This window comes from Mus pahari, chromosome 9 (genome assembly GCF_900095145.1).
Source record: "Mus pahari chromosome 9, PAHARI_EIJ_v1.1, whole genome shotgun sequence".
Classification (NCBI taxonomy): domain Eukaryota; kingdom Metazoa; phylum Chordata; class Mammalia; order Rodentia; family Muridae; genus Mus; species Mus pahari.
Window position 1 is genome coordinate 33,125,028 of NC_034598.1, and position 23,809 is coordinate 33,148,836.

At 45.0% G+C, this 23,809-nt stretch overlaps 1 protein-coding gene across 1 annotated transcript in view; it reads left to right on the top strand.

Annotated features, from left to right (window-relative positions):
• Positions 1 to 23,809, top strand: part of Rtkn2 (rhotekin 2) — a 64,474-nt gene that overhangs the window by 3,630 nt on the left and 37,035 nt on the right. The window contains exons 2-5 of the mRNA XM_021205385.1: positions 4,493 to 4,698; positions 14,764 to 14,822; positions 19,584 to 19,637; positions 20,966 to 21,083. Of these exons, the coding sequence (XP_021061044.1) occupies positions 4,493 to 4,698; positions 14,764 to 14,822; positions 19,584 to 19,637; positions 20,966 to 21,083 (437 nt within the window). The remainder of the gene's footprint in view (positions 1 to 4,492; positions 4,699 to 14,763; positions 14,823 to 19,583; positions 19,638 to 20,965; positions 21,084 to 23,809) is intronic.

Consider the following 23,809-nt stretch of genomic DNA (forward strand, 5'->3'; position numbering starts at 1 on the left):
AGAGAGAGAGAGAGAGAGAGAGAGAGAGAGAGAGAGAGAGAGAGAGAGAGAGAAAACAGACAGACAGTATTTCTTATTGAACCTGCAGCCTTCCCTATTTGCTAGACTGACTGCCAGTAAGACCCAGGATCTGTCTGCCTTCACCTCCCCAGCCCTGAGGTTACAGCCCAGACACCATGGTGCCTGGCTTTTTTGTGGGTGAACTCAGGTCCCCATGCTTGCACGGTGAGCAATGTGTCCGTTCACTGGGGCATCTCCCCAACTCCCCATTTCTACTCTTAGTTACCTTAAATATTTATTTTTATTCATGCATTTATATGGGGGGGGGTGTGCGTGAGCGTGGGGTACCTGGAAGGCCAGGAGAAGGCGTTAGGTCCCCTGGAGTCATAGTTGTTTATGAGTTGTATGCAGTGGGTTCTGGGAGCTGAACTCATATCCTCTGGAAAGGACAGCAGGTATTCCTGCTGAGCTGTCTGTCCAGCCCCTATCTCCTCCTTTTAAAGGGTCCAGCTATTCTGTTTTTAGCTTTGTTCCGTCCATTCCATCTTAGCTCTTAACTTTAACTACTTAACCATACAAGGACAGAGACACAGGTTTCTGTTTGACCTGATGAAACCCCAAGACAGGAGATGGCTAACCCACTCGCTCTGGGGACTCTCCAACGCTGCAGCAGTATGTACTCGGGGCAGCTTTTCTCATCGGCCGCAGTCACCCTTAACTCTGCCTGGCTGTGCTCTCTGGGCTGGGGCTGTAACAGTAATGATTTTAGCTCTTCGGTCCTCTTGGAGGCCCGTCAACGTGACTGCATGTCCGGCGGGCGCCCTCTCCTTTCCAGATCCTTATTCACACTGGATGGCCCGGGACAGCAGTTTCTCCCCAGCAGTACCATGCACATCTACTAAGTAAAGACTAAGTCTTTTGCTCTTTAAACAGTTCCTTGGCTAAGGCTGCTTAGGGTGCTGGTCAGAAGTTTTCTTCTCCCAGGCAGGGTGGATGCATGCCGACAGGTTGTGTGGTCAGCATAAGCTTGCTGCAGCAGTGGGCACTGTTAACTGAGTGTATTCAAAGACGATGCAGATATAGCGCTTAGTGGGCAGTTTACCCTGCCGCCTCAGCCCTCTCTCACTTGCTCGACCAGCTTTGACAAAGGAGTCAGGGCCCTCGTCTATAGCGCATCTACGCTGAAGTGGGTACGAGGCCACCATCTTTTACGTTTCTCAACTCTGCCACTGTGGCTGGAAAGCAGCCAGAGCCAGTATGAGCTAGCCGTGATTCAATCCGACTTTCTTTATGAGCTGGTGTGATTCAGGACAACTTTATTTACAAAACCAGACATGGACCAGACCACAGTTCACTAACTCTTGCAGTGAAGGATGGAATTCTAGAAATAACTTCTGCGTAGGCCGTATTTCCTTAGTGGACGTTTACTTAATCTCATGCGTACGCTTTTGTTTGTTTTGTTTTAAGACTTTGAGGTTCTTGTCCCTACCGTTTCCCAATCCTCTGTAATCACCTACGTCTTTTTCAGCTGGGGAAGAAATTGCTCTTCCCAGATAGACGGAGGCCCTGAAGCCCAGTCTAATGTGTAGTGTGGCTGTGGCCCCCTGCTGGTTACTTCAGGTTACTGCAACCTTAAATCTTTGGATTCCTCTGTCCACAATCGCAGTTCACCTGCTATCTCAAATGCTAGAGCAGTGGTTCTCAACCTTCCTAATGCTGCGACCCTTTAATACAGTGCCTCTCGTTGGGATGACCGACCCCAACCGTAAAATAATTTTGTTGCTACTTCAGAACTGTCATTTGGGTACCCTTGTGAATTGGTACCAAAAAAATGAACAAAATATCTGATTTGGGATCCCCAAAGGGGTCGCAACCCATAGGTTGAGAAACACCACATTAGAAGACCGTGGTGGTTTTTTTGGTTTTTGGTTTTTGGCTTTTGTTTTGGTTTTTTAAAATGCTCTGCCCTGTCTCCAAGGACCTAATTGGATGGGTCAGGAACTTTAATAAGGTTCTTTCTGCGTGCCTCAGTTGGTTCTGGGATGTAGCCAGCTTTTCGGAACCTCTGTGCCAGCTCAATCAGCTGTCTCCTTGCTTTGTTTAAAAGGCAAAGCTGAACTCTGAGGCACCAGATGGCATTTATTTATATTTGCACTGTGGGGCAAAGCGGCTCATCCCAGGTTCCAGTCGCTCCCAGTGAGCACTTACCAACGCTAACCAGCCTGCTGCCGTCTATCACTATAGACACATGGGTCACGTAGATGGTCCTTAGAACTAATTGCTGATGACGTGAAAGGAGAAACAACTTTGGGACTTGCAAGTCATCCATAGATGAAGTCAGAGTTGGTGGAAGGCAGTCATGATCAAAGAAAGTTGTCCAGTAAGGGACAGCATTGATAGAGTGCCCCGGCTTGAGTCAGCACATACTACATGACAAGGTTAGCCTGTGACGATTCCATGTGGTGGTAACAGAAGGTAATTAAACAGATCTGCTCTCTCGTGAAGAGACTCTCCGATTAGGCTTGGAGAGTCAAGTCAAACCATCCAACAGTTTGCTTTCGCGAGGAGGGGGTGAGTAACCATCATAGACTCTCAACTCTCCTAACCGGCTTCTTCTCTTCCTTTTGATATGATTGTCCTTTTAATCCTTGACACTTATTAGATCCTATCCACATTTTAAAATTGAATTTCGGTACAAAGCGAAAGTAAAAGTAGTAACATTTTTTTTTTTTTTTTTTTTTTTTAACTGCTGAATCCAGGATTGTCACTTAGAAATAGACACATGTGAGTTCTGTGCCTGTTCATAAAGAGGGCCTCTGTGGCTTCTAATTTTTACAAAGTTTCTGGGAGTGAACAGAGGAATTTGCATCTTTTTGTTGTTGTTTTCTTTTTTTGACAGGGTTTCTCTGTATGGCCCTGTCTGTCCTGGAACTCACTCTGTAGACCAGGCTGGTCTCGAACTCAGAAATCCGCCTGCCTCTGCCTCCCAAGTGCTGGGATGAAAGGCGTGTGCCACCACGCCCAGCTTAGGACTTTGCATCTTGTTTGTAGACTTTGAATGGTACGAATGAGACTTGTATATTGAGTGAGGCCCTCAGGCGATCATTAAACAGAAAAAGACCAAGAACCAAAACTAAGCTACAAAGAAAGTTCTTGGTGACTCCAAAATAAACATGGCCAGAGATGAGCCTCTGTCCCAGCAGCTGAGGCCTCTGTCCCAGCAGCTGAGGCCTCTGTCCTGGCAGCTGAGGCCTCTGGCGATTTCCAGGCACAGAGCTTCCAGCCTGGACTCCTGAGTTACGCGTCCGTTGCTCACTCTGAGGACCAGCCCAGTCCTCCGCTGCTAATCAGCTGTCTGCTCTTTCAGAAAGATTTTTCCCTTGGTGAATTCCGTGTCCCTCAGGCATATCGGAGCCACCTGTGGCTCTCATGATCTGTGCATGTGTGTAGTATGCTGCTTACAGTTGTTAAGGTGATGGCGGCGGTGGGAGGGGGGGAGGTTTAATATGCACATGTGTAGAAAAAGAGGGTCCTGGGTCCCCTGGAACTGACATTACAGGCAATTTTGAACTGCTGGGTGTACATGCTGGGGCCCACTCCCTGGTCCACTGGATGAGCATCAGGTATTCTGTTCTTAATTGCTAAGCCATCATTCTTATTCACCCGCTGCTTATTCTGTATTTCTTAAGGCTGTGTAACAAATGACCAGCAAATCCCCTCCCCACCCCCAGTTCTGGAGGCCAGAAGTCAGTGTGTTGACAGTACCCCACCCCCACCTCAGCAGGCCCTCAGGAACACCCCTTCTGTGTCCCCTTTAGGCTCTGGCTACTGGGATCAACCTGCTGTGTTCCATCTCTGTCTTCACATGGCCTCCTCGTGTATCTGTCATCATAGGGCTGTCTCTGTCTCTCTCTGTCTCTCTGTCTCTCTCTCTCTGTCTCTCTCTCTGTGTGACTCTGTGTCTCTGTGTCTCTGTGTGTGTCTTCATATGACCAGTCCTGTTTGTGAATCTTCTTGTAGCCCCTTTGTGTCTACATCTATATGCGGCCTCTCTGTATGTGTCCATTATCTTTATGTGGCTCTGTGTGTCTGTGTCTCTTCATGGCCTTATTAAGATTTGAGACTCATTCTACTCCAGTGTGACCCCATTGTAATTAATAACACATGGGAAATTCTGTATCCAAATAAGGGCCCACTCAAGGGTTCTGGGCAAACATAGATTTTGCGAGCTCTGTTAAGCTAACAGAAGTTATGGTAGCGAGATGTTTTTCTCATCTTTGTTCTTTTCCTTTTAGCCAGTAAATTGGAGAGAATTTCTCATAATGCAAGAAACTTGAGAATCTTGCAACTCGCCTTTGAAAATGGCTGTATTTGTTTCACTCTGAGAAACTTGGTTCCATTCTCAGAATGATGTAAAAAACCAAACGATGTCTACTATGTTTCCTGCGGTTCTAGATTCTTGCAACCTCTTATGGAGGATTCTCTATTCCAGGACTGCAGCATCCAAGAGAAAATAGACTTAGAGATCCGCATGAGAGAAGGAATCTGGAAGCTGCTCTCCCTGAGTACAAAAAAAGAGCAGGTTTTGCATGCAGTTAAGAACCTCATGGTGTGCAGTGCTCGGATCCAGGCGTACACGGCGGAGCTGCAGATGTCAAAAGAAGAGATGGCAAATCAAACCAGAGCACGGTTAGTGCTGTGTCTCACCTTCGCTTTAGCGTACTTCAGCATGCGTTGGTATTTGAACAGAAAACATGATATAATTTAAGTGTAAGTAAGAAACAAACAAACAAACAAACAAAATGTCAGGACACCAAACTGTTTAAAGACCAATATGGAAGTGCCAGCTGACATCACAGTTGTGTGGACAGCAGGGCTCAAAGTGAACTCTCTTCCATTGAGCTGGTTAAGGTGGGAAGCTCTTTCACTAGAAAGTGAAAGTATGTTAGGAGAAAAGGGGTGGGCATTTCAAGAAGAAAGAACAGAGGCTGAGAGTGGAGTCCACAGAGAAGTGTCTCTGAGAAATTAATTGCTGATACTAGAGAGGCAGCTCAGTGGTTAAGGGCACTGGGTGTTCTTGCAGAGGATCCGGGTTTAGTTTGTAGCACTTCAATGGCGGCTCATAACCATCAATATCTCCAGTACTGGGAGATCTTCTGCCCTCCTCTGTCTTCCTTTGGGCTCCTGGTATGCACACTGTGCACATGCATACACACACACAAAGCACCCATACATGGAAAATTAAGATAACTCTTTTTAAAAAAATTAATTAATTGCTTAGAAACGGACAAAATCAGTCCCTTATAGATGTGCTATTTGTACTAAGAATAACAGCAGCTTAAGTAAATGGAATTGAGCGGGCCACAGATGACAAACATGTAAATGGAAGGGAACTTAAAATAGACCAGCACAGCCCTTCCTATGGTGAGCCAGTTCCAGAGCAGGGAGGGGTGCTCCCAGAAGGGTTGCCAAGAGTTCCAGTTAGGGCTTGCTGCTTAGTTTCTGGTCCTGTGGTCCCTGTCATTCCACATCACCCTTGTGGGATAGATGTAGCATTTGTATGTCACATTGTATCCCATTTCACAGGCAATGCCAAGTCCCACCTGGGCCTTGGGTGAATGGATCCAGAGGCTTGACTTCAGTGTGTCTTAGTATAGCCTCCGCCTCTCTGGTTTGCTTGTAGTTCTGGTACAAGGGGAAAAGTTTCTCTACGTACTTTATTGGTCATTGGGTGGGACACTGTGTCCCTCCATGAAATTCTGTACAAGTAAGGTACAGGCGTGTCAGAGAAGTTTTCTGTAAATGTAAAACAGGAATAGGGCTGTGATATAGCACACGTCTAGATGCAAAGTGGCCAGTTTGTCAGTGGCCTTACCTTACTGTAAATGCTGACCCTTATGCTTAGTTCTTATGTTGCAGGTGCATTGTGTGTGTGTGTGTGGGGGTGATAAGCTAACATCTCTATGTGGGCATTATGCACACATACAGACACACACACATATATATATATATATATATATATATATACATATGCATACACATATACATATACACATATACATATAAACATGCATGCACATATACATATATACATATATATACATAACACATGCACATATACTTATATACATATACACATATACATACATATACACATGTATACATATATACATATCCACATAAAAATACACATATATACATATACAAATATACATACATACACATATATACATACACATACATATGTACATACATACACATATATACACACATATACATGCATACATATACATAGACACATATACATTACATGCATACACATATATACATGTACAATACACATACATACATATACACATACATATACCTACATATATACATATACATACATATACACATACATATACATGTAACATACATACAAATATATATGCATACATATATACATACATATATACATACATATACACATACACACGTATACATATGCACATACATATATACATATGTCTAATGGAATGCTTTAGTACTCAACAAATCTATTTTTTTGTGTTCTATGTCCTGTCTTTATTAATAAAATTATCCCAGTATCCCCATGTAGGAAGACATTTGGAGGCTGATGTTCCTAAGCCAAGCCATAGGTCAGGCGAGAATGGGATAGGAGTCAGGAGCTATGCCAAAGTTGGATACTGACAGCTTATTGCACAGCAGAATATTTGTTTGCGACAAAGCTTGTACATCTAGAATGGTAAAGTTTGGTTTCTAAGGCCCAGCTTTTAAGAGGATTTTTTGATAGTGAGGGATCACGTAAATGGCAAAATTTGAGGTCCCTTGGCTTAAGGGACCAGGCATTCACTATTGTGCTGTTCCTCTAGTAGCCTTTTGGGACCCATATCTACCCCTGTTTACTGCTTCTTCAGCATTTGTAATGAATTGTGAGTTTAGCGTTTTGTGAGCTTGGCACCTTAGCTTTTCTGGAGTGATGACTTACAGTGATATCAAGGAAGTCTCACCCATATTAGACGTAGCCAAGATAGGGTGGGGAGATCTGAGACTCTGAGCTGAAAATGCACACAAATTTCTGTTTTATTTTTTTTCCCTCACAAGTGAAAATATTTTCTGTGCGTATATAGGTATATCCTCATCATTCATATGAAAGTGAAAATATCTTCTGTGTGTATACATGAGTATATCCTCTTCCTTCGTATGGAAGCCTTGCAGCCGTTTCCTGGGATTTAAAATGATTCCTGACTCTCCTATGTGACCCATCTGTTTACAGCCTCCCTTTGCATCTACAGGTAGAGCCTGAAGCTGCTGACCAAATATAACGGGAATTACGGTACTTGCTTTCTTCCTGGGTAAATGTGGGCTAGTGAGAATCCTCCCATAGAGTCTTTAGCGCCTTAAGAACAGTGACACAGGCTCTACCATCTGATTCGTCAGGTTCAGCAGTCACCTGTTACTTGCATGAGCTTCGTAAGCACTCTGCGTGGATGTCCCTGTTTGAAGAACACAGGGTGACCATGTGCCATCTCAGGGCAACCTAAGAATCTGTAGCAAATATGTTGTCCTTGAAGAACCAGAATTCTGTTCCTTTCTTTAGTCTTTGAGGGAGACAAAAAAGCTTTAGTATATATTTATATATACATGTCGGTTAAAATGCACATATATGTATATAGTACTGTCGATTAAAATGCCCTTTTAATGAAGACATCAGTATAACTCTTCTAAACTTTTACAATAAAATGCCAAAAAATTATTATAAACTGTTTACTTTAGCCCAGTGGTTCTCAACCTTCCTAACGCTGTGACCTTTTAATACAATTCCTCATGATGTGGTGACCCCCTATCACTACTTCATAACTGTCATTTTGCTACTGTTATGGATAGAAATGTAAATACTCTATTTCCCAGTGGTCATTCGGGAGGGGGTCGCGACCCACAGGTTGAGAACCACGGGTATAGGCCTTTTCCGAGCAGAATCAAGTCAGTGTGCAGTGGTGTGGCCTGTGGTGGAGCCTCTGATGGAAACTGGCTCTTGTGAACTGAAGGAATCAGTCCCACCAGGTGAGGGGAGGGACGAAACTGCTCCCCCCACCCCCAGTCCGCTTAGAGTGAAGGATTGCGCTGAAGTGGATAGAGAAAGAGATGCGCTTGGTTGACAGCCCATGCAGGGGTTTGTGAGTAGAAGGTCAAGACTGTGAGCTAAGGTGTGGGGTTGACCTCAGGGGCATTGTGCTGCCTGCCTTCATTAAACATCTGGAAACCAGGACCGTTAAGACTGGTCACATACTGCTCACAGAGCCAGGCCAGGGACCCAGGGGACTTCAAAGGCTTGGTATATACACACCTTCGAACCCCCATACCCGCTTCTACCTGAAACCACCTTTGCTTCTTTCTGCCCCGCCAGGCTGTCAAGTAATGACTACGTTTAATGTGTATCTTTTTAAGTTTACCTCCCTGTACCGTTTTATGTTCAGCAAAAAGAAGCCAAGGTAATGCAGTGTTTGGGAAGATTGTATAGAAGCAGAGGATTATTATGAACAAAGTCGTGGGAATGACCACCTTTCTAAAAACAATGGCTACAAACAGGGAGGCACAGAAGCGGCAGGGATCTAGTAGCTCATAATGAAAGAGTTTCTCTTGTGTTTGATTCTAAAGAGAGGAGCTCTGGGTGCAAACCCGACTGGCCTGCCACCTGCTGTGTAGACCAGGCTGGCCCAGAACTCATGGCATCCCATCTGCCTCTTGCCTCCCCAGTTCTTGAGATTACAGCATGTGCTACCATGCATGAAATCACTTTTTAGAAAGATGTACTTCATTTTTAATTATGTATAGGTTCCCTTGGCAACCACAAAAGGGGTACCAGATCTCCTGGAGCTGAAACGACAGGCTGCTGTGAGCCTCCTCACCCCCAGTGGCGGGTGCTGAGAGCATGGCTCCAGTCCTCTGCAAGAATAGCACTTGCTCCCCACTGAGCCATCTCCCTAGCCCCTGAAATGATTAGAGAAAGGAGGGTGTTAAGCATATTCAACCACACTGTGAACCCTGAGAGCATGCTTACTGGAAAAACCTGTTTCTCGTTGTGGTGTGGCTCAGCCTTGGCACACTCCTTTAATCCCTCTGGCTGGAATACAGACATGCCCTTAGCACACACCTTTTAATCCCAAACAATGAAGGTAATGTTAGTTTGTAGATGGAAACACCCATGTTTGAAAGTGCTGTCTAATTGAGTTGGCAGACAAAGTGATGAATCAGAGAAAGATTTGACAGAACGGATCTGCCCAACAGATATGTTCAGGAGAACAGAGAGGAAAGGGAAACTACTTAAGAGAGCCCTGTAGACAAGAGAGACGGTCTTACCAGGACCATTGTACAGAGTCAGGTTGGCGAGAGAGAACAAACTAGACAGGGGTGAAGACAACAAGCCAGAGAGTGAGAAGGAGCCAGGAGAATAGAATGGGTTGCTCGAGTTAGTTTGAGGCCAAGCAGAAGAAGAAGAAGAGAAGCCAGATTGAATCAGTCAGCTTGGAGAGGACTTGGAGCCAGAACAGCTGACTGATCAGCCAGAGCTCAGAGAAAAAAAAAAAACTCAAAAGGGTGAGCTTATGCAGCGGTAAGTCTCAGAGGCTGAAAACATTCTAGGCCTAGATAAGATTGTACAGATGCTAGAAGCTTCAAGAACTAGGCTTCGGTTAGCAGGCGGAAGCAGTAAACCTTGAAGAGGACAAGTACTTCAGGAGAGTAAAAGTTATGTTTGTAGGAGGGGATGAGAACCAGGGGATGGGTTTCTCAGGGGCTTACTCCTGGGTCTTCACGTCACATGCTTGGAAGAACACGGCAGAAACTAGTCACTCCACAGTTACAGGAGGAGGAAGCTGTTTGCCCTGTCCCCCTTCTGAGTTACAGTGGAAATTAAGACTCACTTCAAGAGCGGTTAGCTGCTGCTTCTCCTTGTTATTCTCTCGTGTTCAGAGGTTTTTCACTACCTACTCTTGTTCACAGTGTCCCTGCTACCATTTTAAAAAATACACTTGTTTATCATGAACTCTTTCATAGATAAACAACCGTGTGTGCTCAGTAGGCCGCTAATCTCTTGGCACGTGAGCTTGTCCACGGCCTTCTCTCTCTGTCCCACTGAACCATGTGAACATGAGTTACAAACAGGACAGTTGCATGGCTTGGCAGTCAACTGTCTCTAACCCAGCACTCGGGAGGCAGAGGCAGGCGGATTTCTGAGTTCGAGGCCAGCCTGGTCTACAGAGTGAGTTCCAGGACAGCCAGGGCTACACAGAGAAACCCTGTCTCGAAAAACAAAAAAACAAACAAAAAAAAAAATGTTCTGTGTAGTCAATATATGACTACATGCAAAATGTTACTAATTTCATACTTTTCTATATCCACTCCTTATCTAATTGCTCATAAATCTCTCAAAGTTTTGGGTTGTTGTTTTGTTTATTTATTTGTTTTTTGAGACAAGGTTTCTCTGTGTAGCCCTGGCTATCTCTCTCTCTCTCTGTAGTCCAGGCTGGCTTGGAACTCACAGAGACCTGCCTGCCTCTGCCTCCTTAGTGCTGCGATTAAAGGGGTGCTTCACCCCTACTCAGCCATAGTTTTTAAGGAGAAAAAAAAAACACTAGAATTTGATTAATAGAGTTTCATATACTGTGTCTTGTTGTATCCCTTTGGTTTCTTTTAATGAACCTTTTCTAAAATCCCATTGTCATTAATGCTTTGAAGAATCTAGACATTTAAAGTCCTTTAAATTTTCTATGGTCTGCACTGGTTTGGTAGTTAATCCTTAAGTTTTCCCCCAGCCTTCTCCGTGCTCTCTGCTTTTCACTGTAGTTGGAAGTTGAATGTAGAGTCCTACGGAATTGAACCTGTGGCCTTGCCCACAGTAGGCACATTCCCTACCTCTGTTGGATTGACCCCTTCACACTTGGGATTTTCCTACATTAACCACCACCACCACTGCCAAGAAATAGAGACTTCTCCCATAAGGTTTGAGAGTGCCCTGATTTGGCACAGAGCGATAAGAATTCAGGGGCCATTTGACACTCTATCTATCCATTTAGCAAAATAGGAGTCGTTGTCTCGCCGCTGGCATCTATGAGCTTCTGAACAGTGGGTTCTTGCCCATTCTTACAGTGCTAGGCCTCTCCTCTTGGGGAGCAGGCATTAAATGGAGCAGAAAGTAGTTGGTTAACCCATAACCTTCATCCCTATAGCACCCACGCCACTCTGGACCCTGTGGGTTTATATCCCTGCGCTGGACATGGTTATAGCTCCCTGGGTTCACAGCCTGCTAAGACCTGTTTCTTTTACTTGCAGAAAAATTTTCAGTTTAGAAAAAGAACTGTTAATTTTTTTCAATTTTTTTTTTAATTGGTCCTCTGTCCGCCATGTTTGTTTGATTCTTTCTCTTCTCGCCAGCTGCATCCCCAGTTTGCCTTTTAATGTCGATTTGAGAACCGAGTTGCCCCTCCTAGCTCTGGTCCTCATCCTTCATTCTCACTGGGCATCTGCCCGTGGTTCATCCTTCCATCTGGAGGTTTGCGGTTTAGATCTGTGCAGTCACGTCTACATCCCCGGTCTCACGTGCAAGGACCTGTTTCACGGCACACACGTCGTGCCGGAGTATTGCGTTCGAGTCTTGTTATTTTCTCGTTTATGAAGGTGTGGCTGCCAGAATGGTTCTTATCAGCTGGCCCTCTACTCCAGAGTGGCTTTGTATGGATATGAGGGTCTCTTTTTTGGAGTTTAGTATTGTTCATCGTGATTTAGTGACATTTTCCTAGACTAAGACGTGGCGGTGTAAGTGGGCTGTTGCTGGAAGAGCGGCGTCCTTGGTTTCTTATGCGATAGTGTTTTTGTTTTTAGAGCAGTGGACCATACCTTTAATAATGATGCTTTTTGGGGACATTGGTTGGTTGGTTTTCTGGTTCTTGGATATGACTCTATTTCTTGGGATTCTTAAGGTTAACTGACTTCTTTTTATTTTCATACGAAACTTCTCCCACGGAGTGCCTCTGTCCTCTACTACGGGCATTAACAATTATTGAACCTAAGTGTTTTTCAACTCCCCCCTCCCCCACCCCCGATCTAGTGCAGTGGTCTTCCCGAAGCTTTGTGCACACTGTCTTCTCTCCCAGGCTAGCTTAACATTAGCTAATGGTCGCCTCACTCTATGGCCTGAGGGCTCCAGGAGCTGGCTTTCCCCGTCTGCCAAAGATTAGTGGCACTTTGGGCGGGCGGCCTCTCTGTTTTCTGGTTGTGGTGCTGGAGAAGGTACCGGGAGGCCTTGCTTTTCTTGTTGATATGAAGGAAGGCTTTGGTGGGATGTGTAGAGAAAGTCTTAGATAAGGTGTCCCAGGAACCGGGAGTTAGACCCTGATCACATTAGCAAGTGTAATTTCTCTCTAAACCTACGCTCATCCCCGGAGCCAAAACATCAATGCTCACAACATGGTGCCTGAGTTCGACATCTTAAAGAACTCCACAGGCGCGTTAGAACTGTTACTTTATTCCGGCAGCTGTGTGAGCTAACTAGCTATGTCCCTTCTCCTACTGTGGATGCGATCCGAAGAACAACTCACTAAGGGAAGTTGTAATTGGTGGGTGATGCCCAAAGCTCGAGGTCTGCTACAGGCTCCATTCCACGCATGCGTGCTTCCCGCCTTCTCAGCCGCAGTCCCAGAAGCCCCGTGGCCAGGAGGCGAGGTACTGGGTGGGGCGCTCTCTTGCACAGCACCCTCCTCCACACTCAGGAGATTGCATATCGGCACTGCCCTCCATCAGCCCCCCATCCCCCACCCCAGCCGGCCCATCTCTTCTCCACTCTTAGGTCTGAAATGTTTTATTTGGTTTTATAATAATAATAATAATAATAATAATAATAATAATAATAATAATAATAATATAATGCTAATTAGAGTCACTTACAGGATTTAATTATGTGTGTCACTCAGCATAATTGTGAGTTTTTTTTAACAGTGCCGAGATAACATTGTAAGTTGGATGTGACTGCCGTCTTCACACTCCAGCCTGCTACTTTATCGCTTGCGGACTCTTAAGTTAAAATAAGAAAGAGCCTAGCAGGGAAGTAAAAATTCTGTACGTGTAGTAGTTCTATAACGAAACATGTATTTAAAGACGTTGCTGAATTTATTTCCTAAATGGTAGATGGTTTGGTGTCTGTGGAGGGGAGCTGACTATACACGTGGGATGTAATCTAGGATATTATGAAGCTATTACTATCATAGCTTTAGGATGATTTTAAATTCTACACTATGGATTTTTGAGATTTAGTTTTCACCTATTTGCATAAAAGGTGGAGGGGTTTATAATCTGCTTTCAAATTACAGAATACCATTCAGAATCCTCTTACTATTTCATTAAGAAAAAAAGTAAAATATTGTCGCCATTATGCTATTTATTGTTACAGTGCACTAATTTTGGCACAGAAATGGCTGTTTTAAAATCCCCATATGGAACAATATAAAACAGGCCAATCTGTGTTTACTCAGAACATTTTCATACAGATCTTGGAGTAAGAGAGTGGCAGGCTGGCGCCCTCTGTTGATCATTTTCTGTACCTACAGGTAATTTCCTTAATTTTGTTATGTTTGTCTTTTAGGGGTTAGAGAGTTTACTCAGTTACAGTAGAATAACAGGCCCTGGGTTCAGTCCTCAGCTCTGAAAAAAAAAAAAAATCTAGCATCTATGAGTCTTACACAATAACATAAACTGGTTTGCTTGGATAAGATATAGTTTCTTAACTTTGCTATATCCTCAGGTTACAGGTTTTCAAGCAAGTAACTTAATAAAATAACTGTATTCGGCATTCTTATTTTTAATTTTGTTGAATCGGAAAAACATCCCATTTTTGAACCCAAAATAATATATTTTTAAAGTATTGGGATTGAAAATAACTAAAGTTCCAGAAATTCGAGGTTTGATTTTTTTTTCTCATTTTTTTTAAACAGACATCTTCAAATTTTATGATCAATTAGATTTCGATTATAGTTTGAGAATATCTTACGTAATAACTTTGCAGGAATCTGTTCTTTGCATTATGTGGGCCCTAGAGATCAAACTCAGGTCCCCAGGTTAGACCACAAGTGCCTTTACCCACTGACCCATCTTGCCTTCCCTGGCTGTGTTTGAGACAGGATCTCCCTAGGTAGCATAGGCTAGCCTTAACTGTGTGATCTGCTGGCATAAATGGTGTCTCACTTTGTTTTATGTGGTATGAAATCCCAATTTGAGGGTTGGTGTTGGCTTCTGTCTTAGAATTTCCTTGAAAATGTTTTTCTGTCCCCCTCCCCACTTTCTGTTCCCTCACCTTAATGTATTGTGTGTTCGTTCTTTGGAGCTTACAAGAAATGAGGTGTCATGTCACCTGCACATAGGCATAAAGCACAAGGTGCTTTGGGGGTGGGTATCTTTCAGCCGTAGGGAGAGCAGCCCACGGGTTGGCTGGGTAACGCCAGACTCTTTCAGGCCATCGTAGCTAATGAGCTCCAAGTACACATTTCGTGATAAGTTGGACATCAGAGTGTAACCAGTACATGTTATTAGGAAGCATACTAGTGTGTGTACACTCAAAAGATGGTGTGTCTGTATCTCCCCGAAAGCTAGCTGCTGCCTGAACATCCTTGGAGACAAATACTTCACAGTGGTCGTTAGTATTCATAGCTACCTCTTCATTTTAAAGCTCAGCTGTTTTCCAAAGACTTGATGTGTTTTTTCTCTCGACAGGGATTCGAGTTTTGAAAGTAAAGAACGAGAATCCTGCAGAGGAAAAATCGCCCTGTCAGGTATGCTGTGTCACTGCGGGTCCCTGAATATGTTTATAGACTGACTATTATTGCTGGCCTCGCGCACTCTGTATTTCCAGCAATCGAATGTTTAGTCTAACTGTTTAACCATTATGTTCCACAGTTGCATGGAACTTCATGGATTGGGGGAAACTCTGTCACATGCTACACACATTGTGTGGGTTTTTCTTCTCTTCAGGCTCTGGGGTGTGTGGAAGGTGTGTTCATTTCACCTGCTTGCTGTTGAGCACCTGAGCTGGGCTGCAAACCCATAAGGGTTCTCTCCCTGTCATTTCCGTTTGGAAAGACCGACTAAACTGCATGTTCCGTGGGGATTTGGCCCATGTTTGCTCTGTTTATCACATTATACCAAAGCTGCTGTCACTGGGCCGGGCTCCTCGTGGTTGCTCAGTGAGTATCGGGTAGATATGGCTGACCACTTGCAGCCGGTAAAATGCCAACTGCCCCAGCCCCAAGTTTTCCATTCTGCCCAATTCTTTTCCTGGCTCTGTCTTCCATTACACAAGCCACGTGGTTTAGGCAGGTTTTTTTTTTTCCCCCCTTTCTCTGGTCAACAGAGGCCTTGATTGAGACACCTGATTAGGTTGTGAAATTGTTTCATTTCCTCTGTTCCCTCCCATCGTTGCCCCTGCTGGAGTGGCATTTCCTGTCAGCAGAGCGAGCAGGCACCTTGCCACTAGATGGCGCTTAGGCTGTCGGTCTCAGTTTCTCCAAAACGGCAGCCCCCCCACCCCTTCTGTACCAAGCCCCTGCCACTAGACGGCTGTCTCAGTTTCTCCAAAACGGCAGCCCTGCACCCCCAAAAGAAGTGGCGTGGAGGTGCCACACGATTAGCATGACTGCAGATATCTCGTTGCCACACCCCGCAAACAGCCTTGTGACCTGGACTGACCCCAGTAATAACTGGTGTATCCCATTGGCCAGAGCGAGGTAGATCGCCTGGCCTGCCATCGAGGTGTCACCTGGCCTGCTGGTCAAGGGACTATTCTCTCCCTCCATCGCTCACAGCTATGGCACTGCGTTTTATGTGACCTCACTGGCAAAATTGGAGAAATTGCCCTCTGTGTGTGTGTGTGTGTGTGTGTGTGTGTGTGTGTGTGTGTGTGTGTGTGTGTCGGGGAACGGGGGGCAGGGGGCGCCTCAGAAAATTACGTGAACTTCATAAAATCCTTTTGCCTGTTTTGTGGTTATTTGCATTCTTGGCCAGTCTTCCACTTGTGGCTGACATGCCCTCTGTGTGGCCTGTGTCCTGGTCTCGGTCATGCGCTGGTGGCTGACATGAGGCACACTGCTTTGCCTGGGCCCTTTTGCTGTGGAACGGAGGACTTTTGCAGAATCCACTCTACTGTGTCTAAATACATCCTAACATGCATAGACTAAATGTTGGAGAACTTCAGAGATTATTGCCCTCTTCCCTTGCTTCTAATAAGGTACCACTCTGTGGGCGAATGAGGTAGGTGACCCGCTCAGTGAGTTCTGTGACTAACACCTTCTGCTGTCCTGTGGAGAGCGCTTGTTTACTGCGACCACATTTAGAAGAGTCTAAAACAAAATTACTTAAGGTCAAGGGCGACTTTTCTTGATCTCAGATACTCTTGTACGGAAGCCGAGGTTAGCTTTTTTTTTTTTCTCCCCAAGACAATTGTAAGCTAGATTAAGGTGTGAACCCCGGGAGATGGGATGAGTGTTTCTGCCTGCAGAAACACTCCGGTCTGGATTCGCACTGAAGAGCGGGAACTCCTAAAGGGGAAAAGAGCTGCGAAAAGAAATATGGAGGCCTTGGCAAGAATTCTGATCAAGGCTCGAATTTTTATTGATCGGACTTGCTTAAGTACAAGGAAGGGTTAGGAAGGGTTCCCAGCATGCCCTTGAGTCCTTTGAAGTTGCCTCAGCGGTCCTAGCGATGGTGGGCAGTCCTAGCGATGGTGGGCGGTCCGAGCGTACTGCATTCCGGGAGACCTGGGTAGCACTCTGGTATGTCTGTGGAGGGGGAGTGGTTAGTGGAGGTGGGAGACCCCAACAATGGGATGCCTGTGTCATTAGCATGATTTCAGCTGACTGGACATTTTTGCAGCCCAGTTTCAGAATGTTTCTAAGATTGCTCTGTAAACAGGACAGACCTGGATTTTGAGGTTTCCATTGACCAGAACTTCCTAACTACACAAATAACAGGTTCATCCCATCCTTCCTGCACCAGGTGATGTGGGGCGGCTGGGTTGTGTTTTCACCTCCCAGTTCAGTGACTAGACCAAACCGGTTACCCTCAAACTTCAGCGGTTTTGAGTTTGTGTGTGTGTGTGTGTGTGTGTGTGTGTGTGTTTCCTTTCTTTCTTTTCATATGTATATGTACGTGTGTGCCTGTGCGTGGACATGTGCATGTGCTTGGCTTCCTGAGGTTGTGGTATCCCCAGTCTTTACTTCCATGTTACTCATTTTGACACAGGGCCTGTCAATCAAACCCACAGGTCCCTGATGATGCCCAAGTCTCTAGAGCCAACTTTCTTTGGGGACCCCCTGAGGCTGGAATTAACAGGTGTCAGCCACAGCCACTGGACATGTACGTGGGTTCTGCGATTCAAACTGTGGCTGTGCAGCGAGAGCTCAACCTCCGAGCCATCGCCCCAGTCCAGTCCCTAGTACACACTGGGCCAGCTACAATGTTGTTGAGGTTGTCTTAGTTTGCCATAAAATGCCAGCAGAGGCATTTAAAAAAAAAAAAAAAGACAAAGACAAAGGCGGACCGCTGTAAGCTGAACCCAGGTGATCGTCTGCCGGAATCTAGAAGGTATTTCTGTCATCTGAAGCTGGATCCTTTACTGTCTTAAGAATGCACAGCCAACAGGGACACAGATGAGAAAGACTCCCTTTGCTTACATGGTGTTGAGGAGAGACATGGGGAAGAGCAGGATTGAACCCAAGCTGTGGGAACGCCTGGGTCAGTGTCCTCCGGTGAGAGTGTGAACTGTTAGAGCTTCGCCACCACAGCTGGGACAGCTGCGAGTGAGACGCATTGGCCGCTGTGGAATGAAAGGAGGGTAGGATGCGGCCACTGTGGTCAAGCAAGAAGTGACTTTGGAAAGGCCATCAGCCGGGTTATAATTCAAATGCAATGAAGACATCCGTGTTAAAATCAAGGGCAAAATATCGGGGTCTTATTACAGTCAACATAAATTAGCACTGGTTTGGAATTGGAGCTAACCTAATGGCTGGAAAACAGAGCTAGTGAGAAACCGAACAGGCAGATTGGATACTCTTGAGGCTAATGAATGGCAGATGGAGATGACCTCAGGGAAGTGACAGAGACACTTGAATTAAAGCATTCAATAGAATGCGACTGGATTTAGGAGAAATAAATGAAAGGGGGTAGTTTTTCTTCAAACCAGCAATGACTTGCTAGGGACGACAGTGGAAAAAGTGTAACTTACAGTAAAGCAGCACCCCCCCCCTGTCCCAAGCATTAACTATATAAGAAATAATCTTAATTAGAATGCAAGGGCAGGAGCAGGAGGTGAAGCTCAGTGGGAGGTTCTTCCCAGCCCCTGGGCCTGACTTCTAGCCCTCAAACAAACAGAAAGCCGGAGTTAGAGCAAATGTTAAGAGTAAATCTATTATGTGAAGATAAAATATTAAAAAGGTATTAGTTCCCTGGGCCAGTGAGGGCACTCAACAGATAAAGGGGCTTGCTACCAACCCTGGTGACCTCAGTTCTCCTGAGGCCCATGACTTCCCCAAGTCGCCTCTGATCTGTGCACACAGAGAGACACAAAGTCTCTGTCTCTCTGTCTCTCTCTCTCTCATATATGTGTGTGTGCGTGTATGGGGGTGTGTGTGTGTGTTATACATTCCTAAGTTTTGCATATAAAACATTTGAGAGGGAATTTTGACCAGAATTGAGAACATTCTTATAAAGAACCAGTGACAGTCACATGTCATGCCTCCAAAAGACACCAACCCAGCGCAGCTGGCGTCGGAAAGTGTCTGTTGATAACTGATTCAGTTCCATACATGAAGTGTTTGGCCCAGGAACAAGCATGGATGGCCTCAGAAGGGCACAGCTAATAAGAAAGTCAGCGTGAAGCTAAGGGGAAGGAAGGGGCATAGGCGTAAAGCTAAACTAGTATTTAGAAGAATGTATTCTCACTTCAGATACTCCCAAATTCCACACATATTTAGAACTTCTAAACCCCCCCCCCAATAGAGTTGGAGAGACGGCTCAGTGGCTGAGAGTGTGTACCAACTTCCACAGGACCTGAGTTGGGTTCCCAGCACCCCCGTACGGCTCGCAACCACCTGTATCTCAGAGCCATTGGATACAATGCCCTCTTCCGGCCTTCATGGGCATCGGTCCAGCAAGTGGTGCAGAGACATGCATGCAGGCGAAACACCCATCTGCATAAAAATAAATATTTTTAAAAGTCATCTATAGACAATAATTAGGAAGCTGCTGTGTATATTTCTTTTTGTCTTTGGTGGGCCCAGTCTGTCACGGAGCTCAGAGGTTCACATCGTGGGTAAATCAAAAATTATCAAGCCGGGCATGGTGGCACACGCCTTTAATCCCAGCACTTGGGAGGCAGAGGCAGGCGGATTTCTGAGTTCGAGGCCAGCCTGGTCTACAGAGTGAGTTCCAGGACAGCCAGGGCTACACAGAGAAACCCTGTCTCGAAAAAACAAACAAACAAACAAAAAATTATCAAAATAATTGTTTCTTTTTCTTTTCTCTTTTTGCCTTCTTCATAGATATACGAATACCATTAATGTGGAAAGACTCCGATCACTTTGGTAATAAAGAATGTACGTATGGCTTTAATTTGTACTTGGAAATGTTCCCTTGAGTGCTTAGGACACACATTTGTGATTTCTGAGGTCGGAACTCTTTGGTTCAGAGACATATTGGTGCCATTTGCCTATGAGCATCCTGTCGGCAAACTGTCGATTTCTGATCTGGGGGACCGCGCATCAGTTCCCTGATTCAGACTAAGATATGCATACCAATGAGGGGAGACATCAGCGATGGGAACTTGTGTATGGGCTCAGGGTGGAGAGATGGGGAGAAAGGTAGAGCCCCCATGCCCCAAAGAGGCGTGGGGTGAGTCAGTAGATGTGGGATTTCTTTTTTTCTCTTACTATGACCCCGGAGGTCTGAGCTTTGCTTGCTAGATCATTAAAGGGGGTGTAATGAAAGATTTTTAGATGGCTGTGATTTTCTCCTCCTCCTCTTCCTCTTCCTCCTCCCCCCTCCTCCTCCCTCCCCCTCCTTCTCCCTTCCCCTCCTCCTTCCCCCCTTTCCCTCCTTCCCCTCCTCCTCTGTTTCATTGGCTACACACAGTCTTCACAAGTCCGTGTGTCTCTTGGATCACGGACATTAACCTCAAATGTGTCCTAACTGTTCAAGGCAAAGCTGGATGACCCAGCAGCCCCTTCATCTGCCTCATTTACCTCGATGGCTTTGTCCATACTCCAAAAGCCAAATGGTATCGGGCATAATTAGTTTTACATGAAGAATTTAAATCAGGTTCGTGTTTGTTTTTCAATTAAGACGTATAATTCACTTCACCAAGGAATGCTTGTGGGATTTGAGTCAATCTTTGAGATTACTGCAGAGAATAAACTTTTCCTAAAGAGCTACATTTTCTCAGTAATGAGGATTTAGCCCTTTAATCACCTGGTATTTTTAAGAACGTCACCCAATTGGAGGGTCTAGCCGCTGTTTTTTTTTTGTATCCAGGCCTGCCATTTGGGTGTTGGGGTTTTCACGTTATTTCTTCCCTTACTTATAGTTTGATGGATGACGTTTGGCGGCTGTTGATGCACCCGCCCTTAAGGGTTACCTTTTCTTAGGACTCGGCCATCAAATGGAATCATTTATAGGAGTGGTGTGGCGCTAAATTGACCGAGAGGGCATAGAGTTTGCTAAGGGATCAGATTTGGGTGTGGAGATCCCTTTGGGACGCCGCCGGTGGTGGGGGTGGGGGGGGCGGTGTTTATTTCTGGCGTTCCTTGGTTGGAGGTTGGGCTTGAGTGGGGCGAAGGAGTGAGGGACCTCCGAGTGTCTCACTCACGCAGGCATGATTGTCCTGTTGGTGACTGGCTCCTGCCGCTGTCTGCCGTCTCTCCTCCAGGCACACAGCGCTTCGCCATCTTTTGCTTATTCAGGATGGGAGCTCAGGTGTTTGACACCGACATGGTGATCGTGGACCAGACAATCACAGATATATGTTTCGAAAACGTCACCGTATTGTAAGTATCCTTCATCCTCAGAGGGTGAAGTCTGAAGTTCTGCCTCTTTTTTTTTTTTTTTTTTTTCTTATCAGGGAAAAAAACCTAATTACTGTCTTTTAAATTCTGATGGCCTACATCCTGGTGGGCCTTGGCTTCTTTTCAAAGCACCGGCAGCTTTAAAATGTTTAAAAGTTACCCCCTTTTTTAGATTCAGAATAAAATAGAAATCTTATAATTAATACTAGCGAGCAGACAGTTGACTCAATGGCTCTGCTAAACTTCTTATAAATATTTATATTTCTGTTCCTAACCGAGCTCTGAGTATGATAGAATTTCGTTTGATGCTTGATGTAATACAGCGAATTCGGGCATAAAGCTGATTTTCTTTTCCTTCACAGGAAATTCAGTACAAAAACTAATGAAGTGGCAAAGCAAGCTTTCTTGTGAACCATTCTCTTAAGTGGTGCTTGCGGTGGGTTTGGGATTGCTCTTTCTCTTACAGCGGGCTTCTCTCATGTACTCAAACAGTGTAGAACAGCTTGACCATCTTAAGGGCTCTTTTCTGGGCCTGTGTGTGCAGGCTCATTTTATTATGGCCATCCTACAGAGAGACAGAATCAGCTTCCTCCGGTAGCCGTGGACATCATTTTTAACCAACGTGAGTCTTTTTCCCTGGCCTTTCTCTCAGAGTCTTTGTTGTCCTGCCTCCCTGTGGGGTTTGTCTCTCGGGGGACCTTGAGATGCCATTTCTTGATCAAGTGGTCATAGCTGCCCCAACTGTCCACAGGCCATCACCAGCACACCCTTGGCCGCGGCCAGGGACACTTTAGACGTCAGAGGGGGTCACATCACGTCGACGGGACCGCAGCAGACAGTGTTCTATGGCTCCTGCAGCTAGCGTCCGGGAGTAACTGTGTAAGATGTAACATGGAGTTACCCTGGGCTGTTAGCAGTAACGCAGGCCTTTTTACAAGTTGTACTCAAGCCAGCGGAATTTAGTTCTATCCTGCCTCCGGATTAGTCTCTAGTTCTTGTACACTTTAGGCTAACGTGTATCTCCTTCATTAACTCTTTATCTTTATTTCTGTTTCCAATGCTGCTAATGACTTTTTCTCCCCCTGCCAAAATTATCCCACTCACTAATCGCTTCTTGTCTTCACATCAGTCCACCATTGCTCATGTTTTGCCACAGAGACAAAAGTTCCTGTGGGGTGGGGAGGGCTCCCTCCCCACCCCACAGGAAGAACAATACAAATGACTTGGAAGACAACATATGATTTATTGGCATTTTGGGGTATAAATATTTTAAATTGGCCTAAAAATAGCTGCTGACAAATGTTCTAAATGTTAAAAAAAAAATGTGCTCTTTGTTACAACGCTTGTTTTTAATAAGTCTTCAATATTTATGAATCTCTGGTTTTCCTCTAAATATTGACATTTGGTGCTCATTACCAGGAATACTGTATGTTTAGACGTTGCCAAGTAAGAAACTATAAAAATAGCTGCAAGTCGGTCCTTGGATGTATCCAAACTGTAGATTGGCCATTTGAATTTTAAAGCGCCAGGACTGAGGCCTACCTTCTGTCTTCAGGTGGCATCTGCGGACGAATGCGGTTCTAAGTGTGTTGTTCCCTTCGTTTTGCTCTTGTTTGGTTGCGTGGCTTGTTGGTCTTTTTGTGGTTTTGTTTTTGTTTTTGTTTGAGACAGGGTTTCTCTGTGTAGATCTGGCTGTCCTGGAAGACCAGAGCCAGCTCTGGCTCTGTAGACCAGGATGGCCTCGAACTCAGAGAGATCCACTTGCCTCTGTTTCTCGAGTGCCAGGATTAAAAAGGCATGCACCACCACTTGGTGTTGTGTTTTGCACTTTAGTAACAACACAGTGGCTTTCTATGTTAATGGGAGTTTATTGTACCAGGAACGTCTAAAGGGTAAAACCAGTCTTTGTGCTCCCCAGATTGCAGAGTTTCTTTCTTTCTTTCTTTCTTTCTTTCTTTCTTTCTTTCTTTCTTTCTTTCTTTCTTTCTTTCTTTCTATCTATCTATCTATCTATCTATCTATCTATCTATCTATCTATCTATCTATCTTCTATCTATCTATCTATCTATCTATCTTCTTTGTGTGCATGTTTGTGTGTGCGACCTTGAGGGCACTTGTGAAATGGAACCAGTGTGGCTGTCAGAGGAAAACTTCCAGGGTAGACCCTCGCCTTCTACCTAGTATGAGTCAGGAGTAACCAGACAAGCTGGCCCTTGGGTCTCACAGACACATGCCACCGCATCTCTTGTATGGCTTTGAAAGACCCAGACTTAGGTCCTTCTGCTTGATTAGCAAGCACCTACCCACCGAACCATCTCTCCCTATGCAAACAAGAATTTCTGAATGGGTTTGAGTAAAGCCCTATCAGGTCCCTTGTACTTGTACGAACAGTGCTTTGTGAAGACAGAGCCTGCCCTGCCCTCTGGGAGCCTGGGCTTTCAAGTACATCCCTTTATGTTGGTTTTGGGGTCCTTTCCCTCTCTATAACCAGACAGTGGACTGTGATAGCTGTTGGCAAAGGCGAGGCAGTGGATTGACTGGATATGAAGACAAATGGGGATTTGAGGTCTCATAGATTCCATTCAGGAAAGATAGTCGTTTTCAAGAAATTACACATATGATATAGACACTTAAAAATGGTGTCATCAAAGGGCTGCAGAGGAGAAGCAGCATTATCAGGGTGTTTTATTCTTTGTATTTTTTGAGCA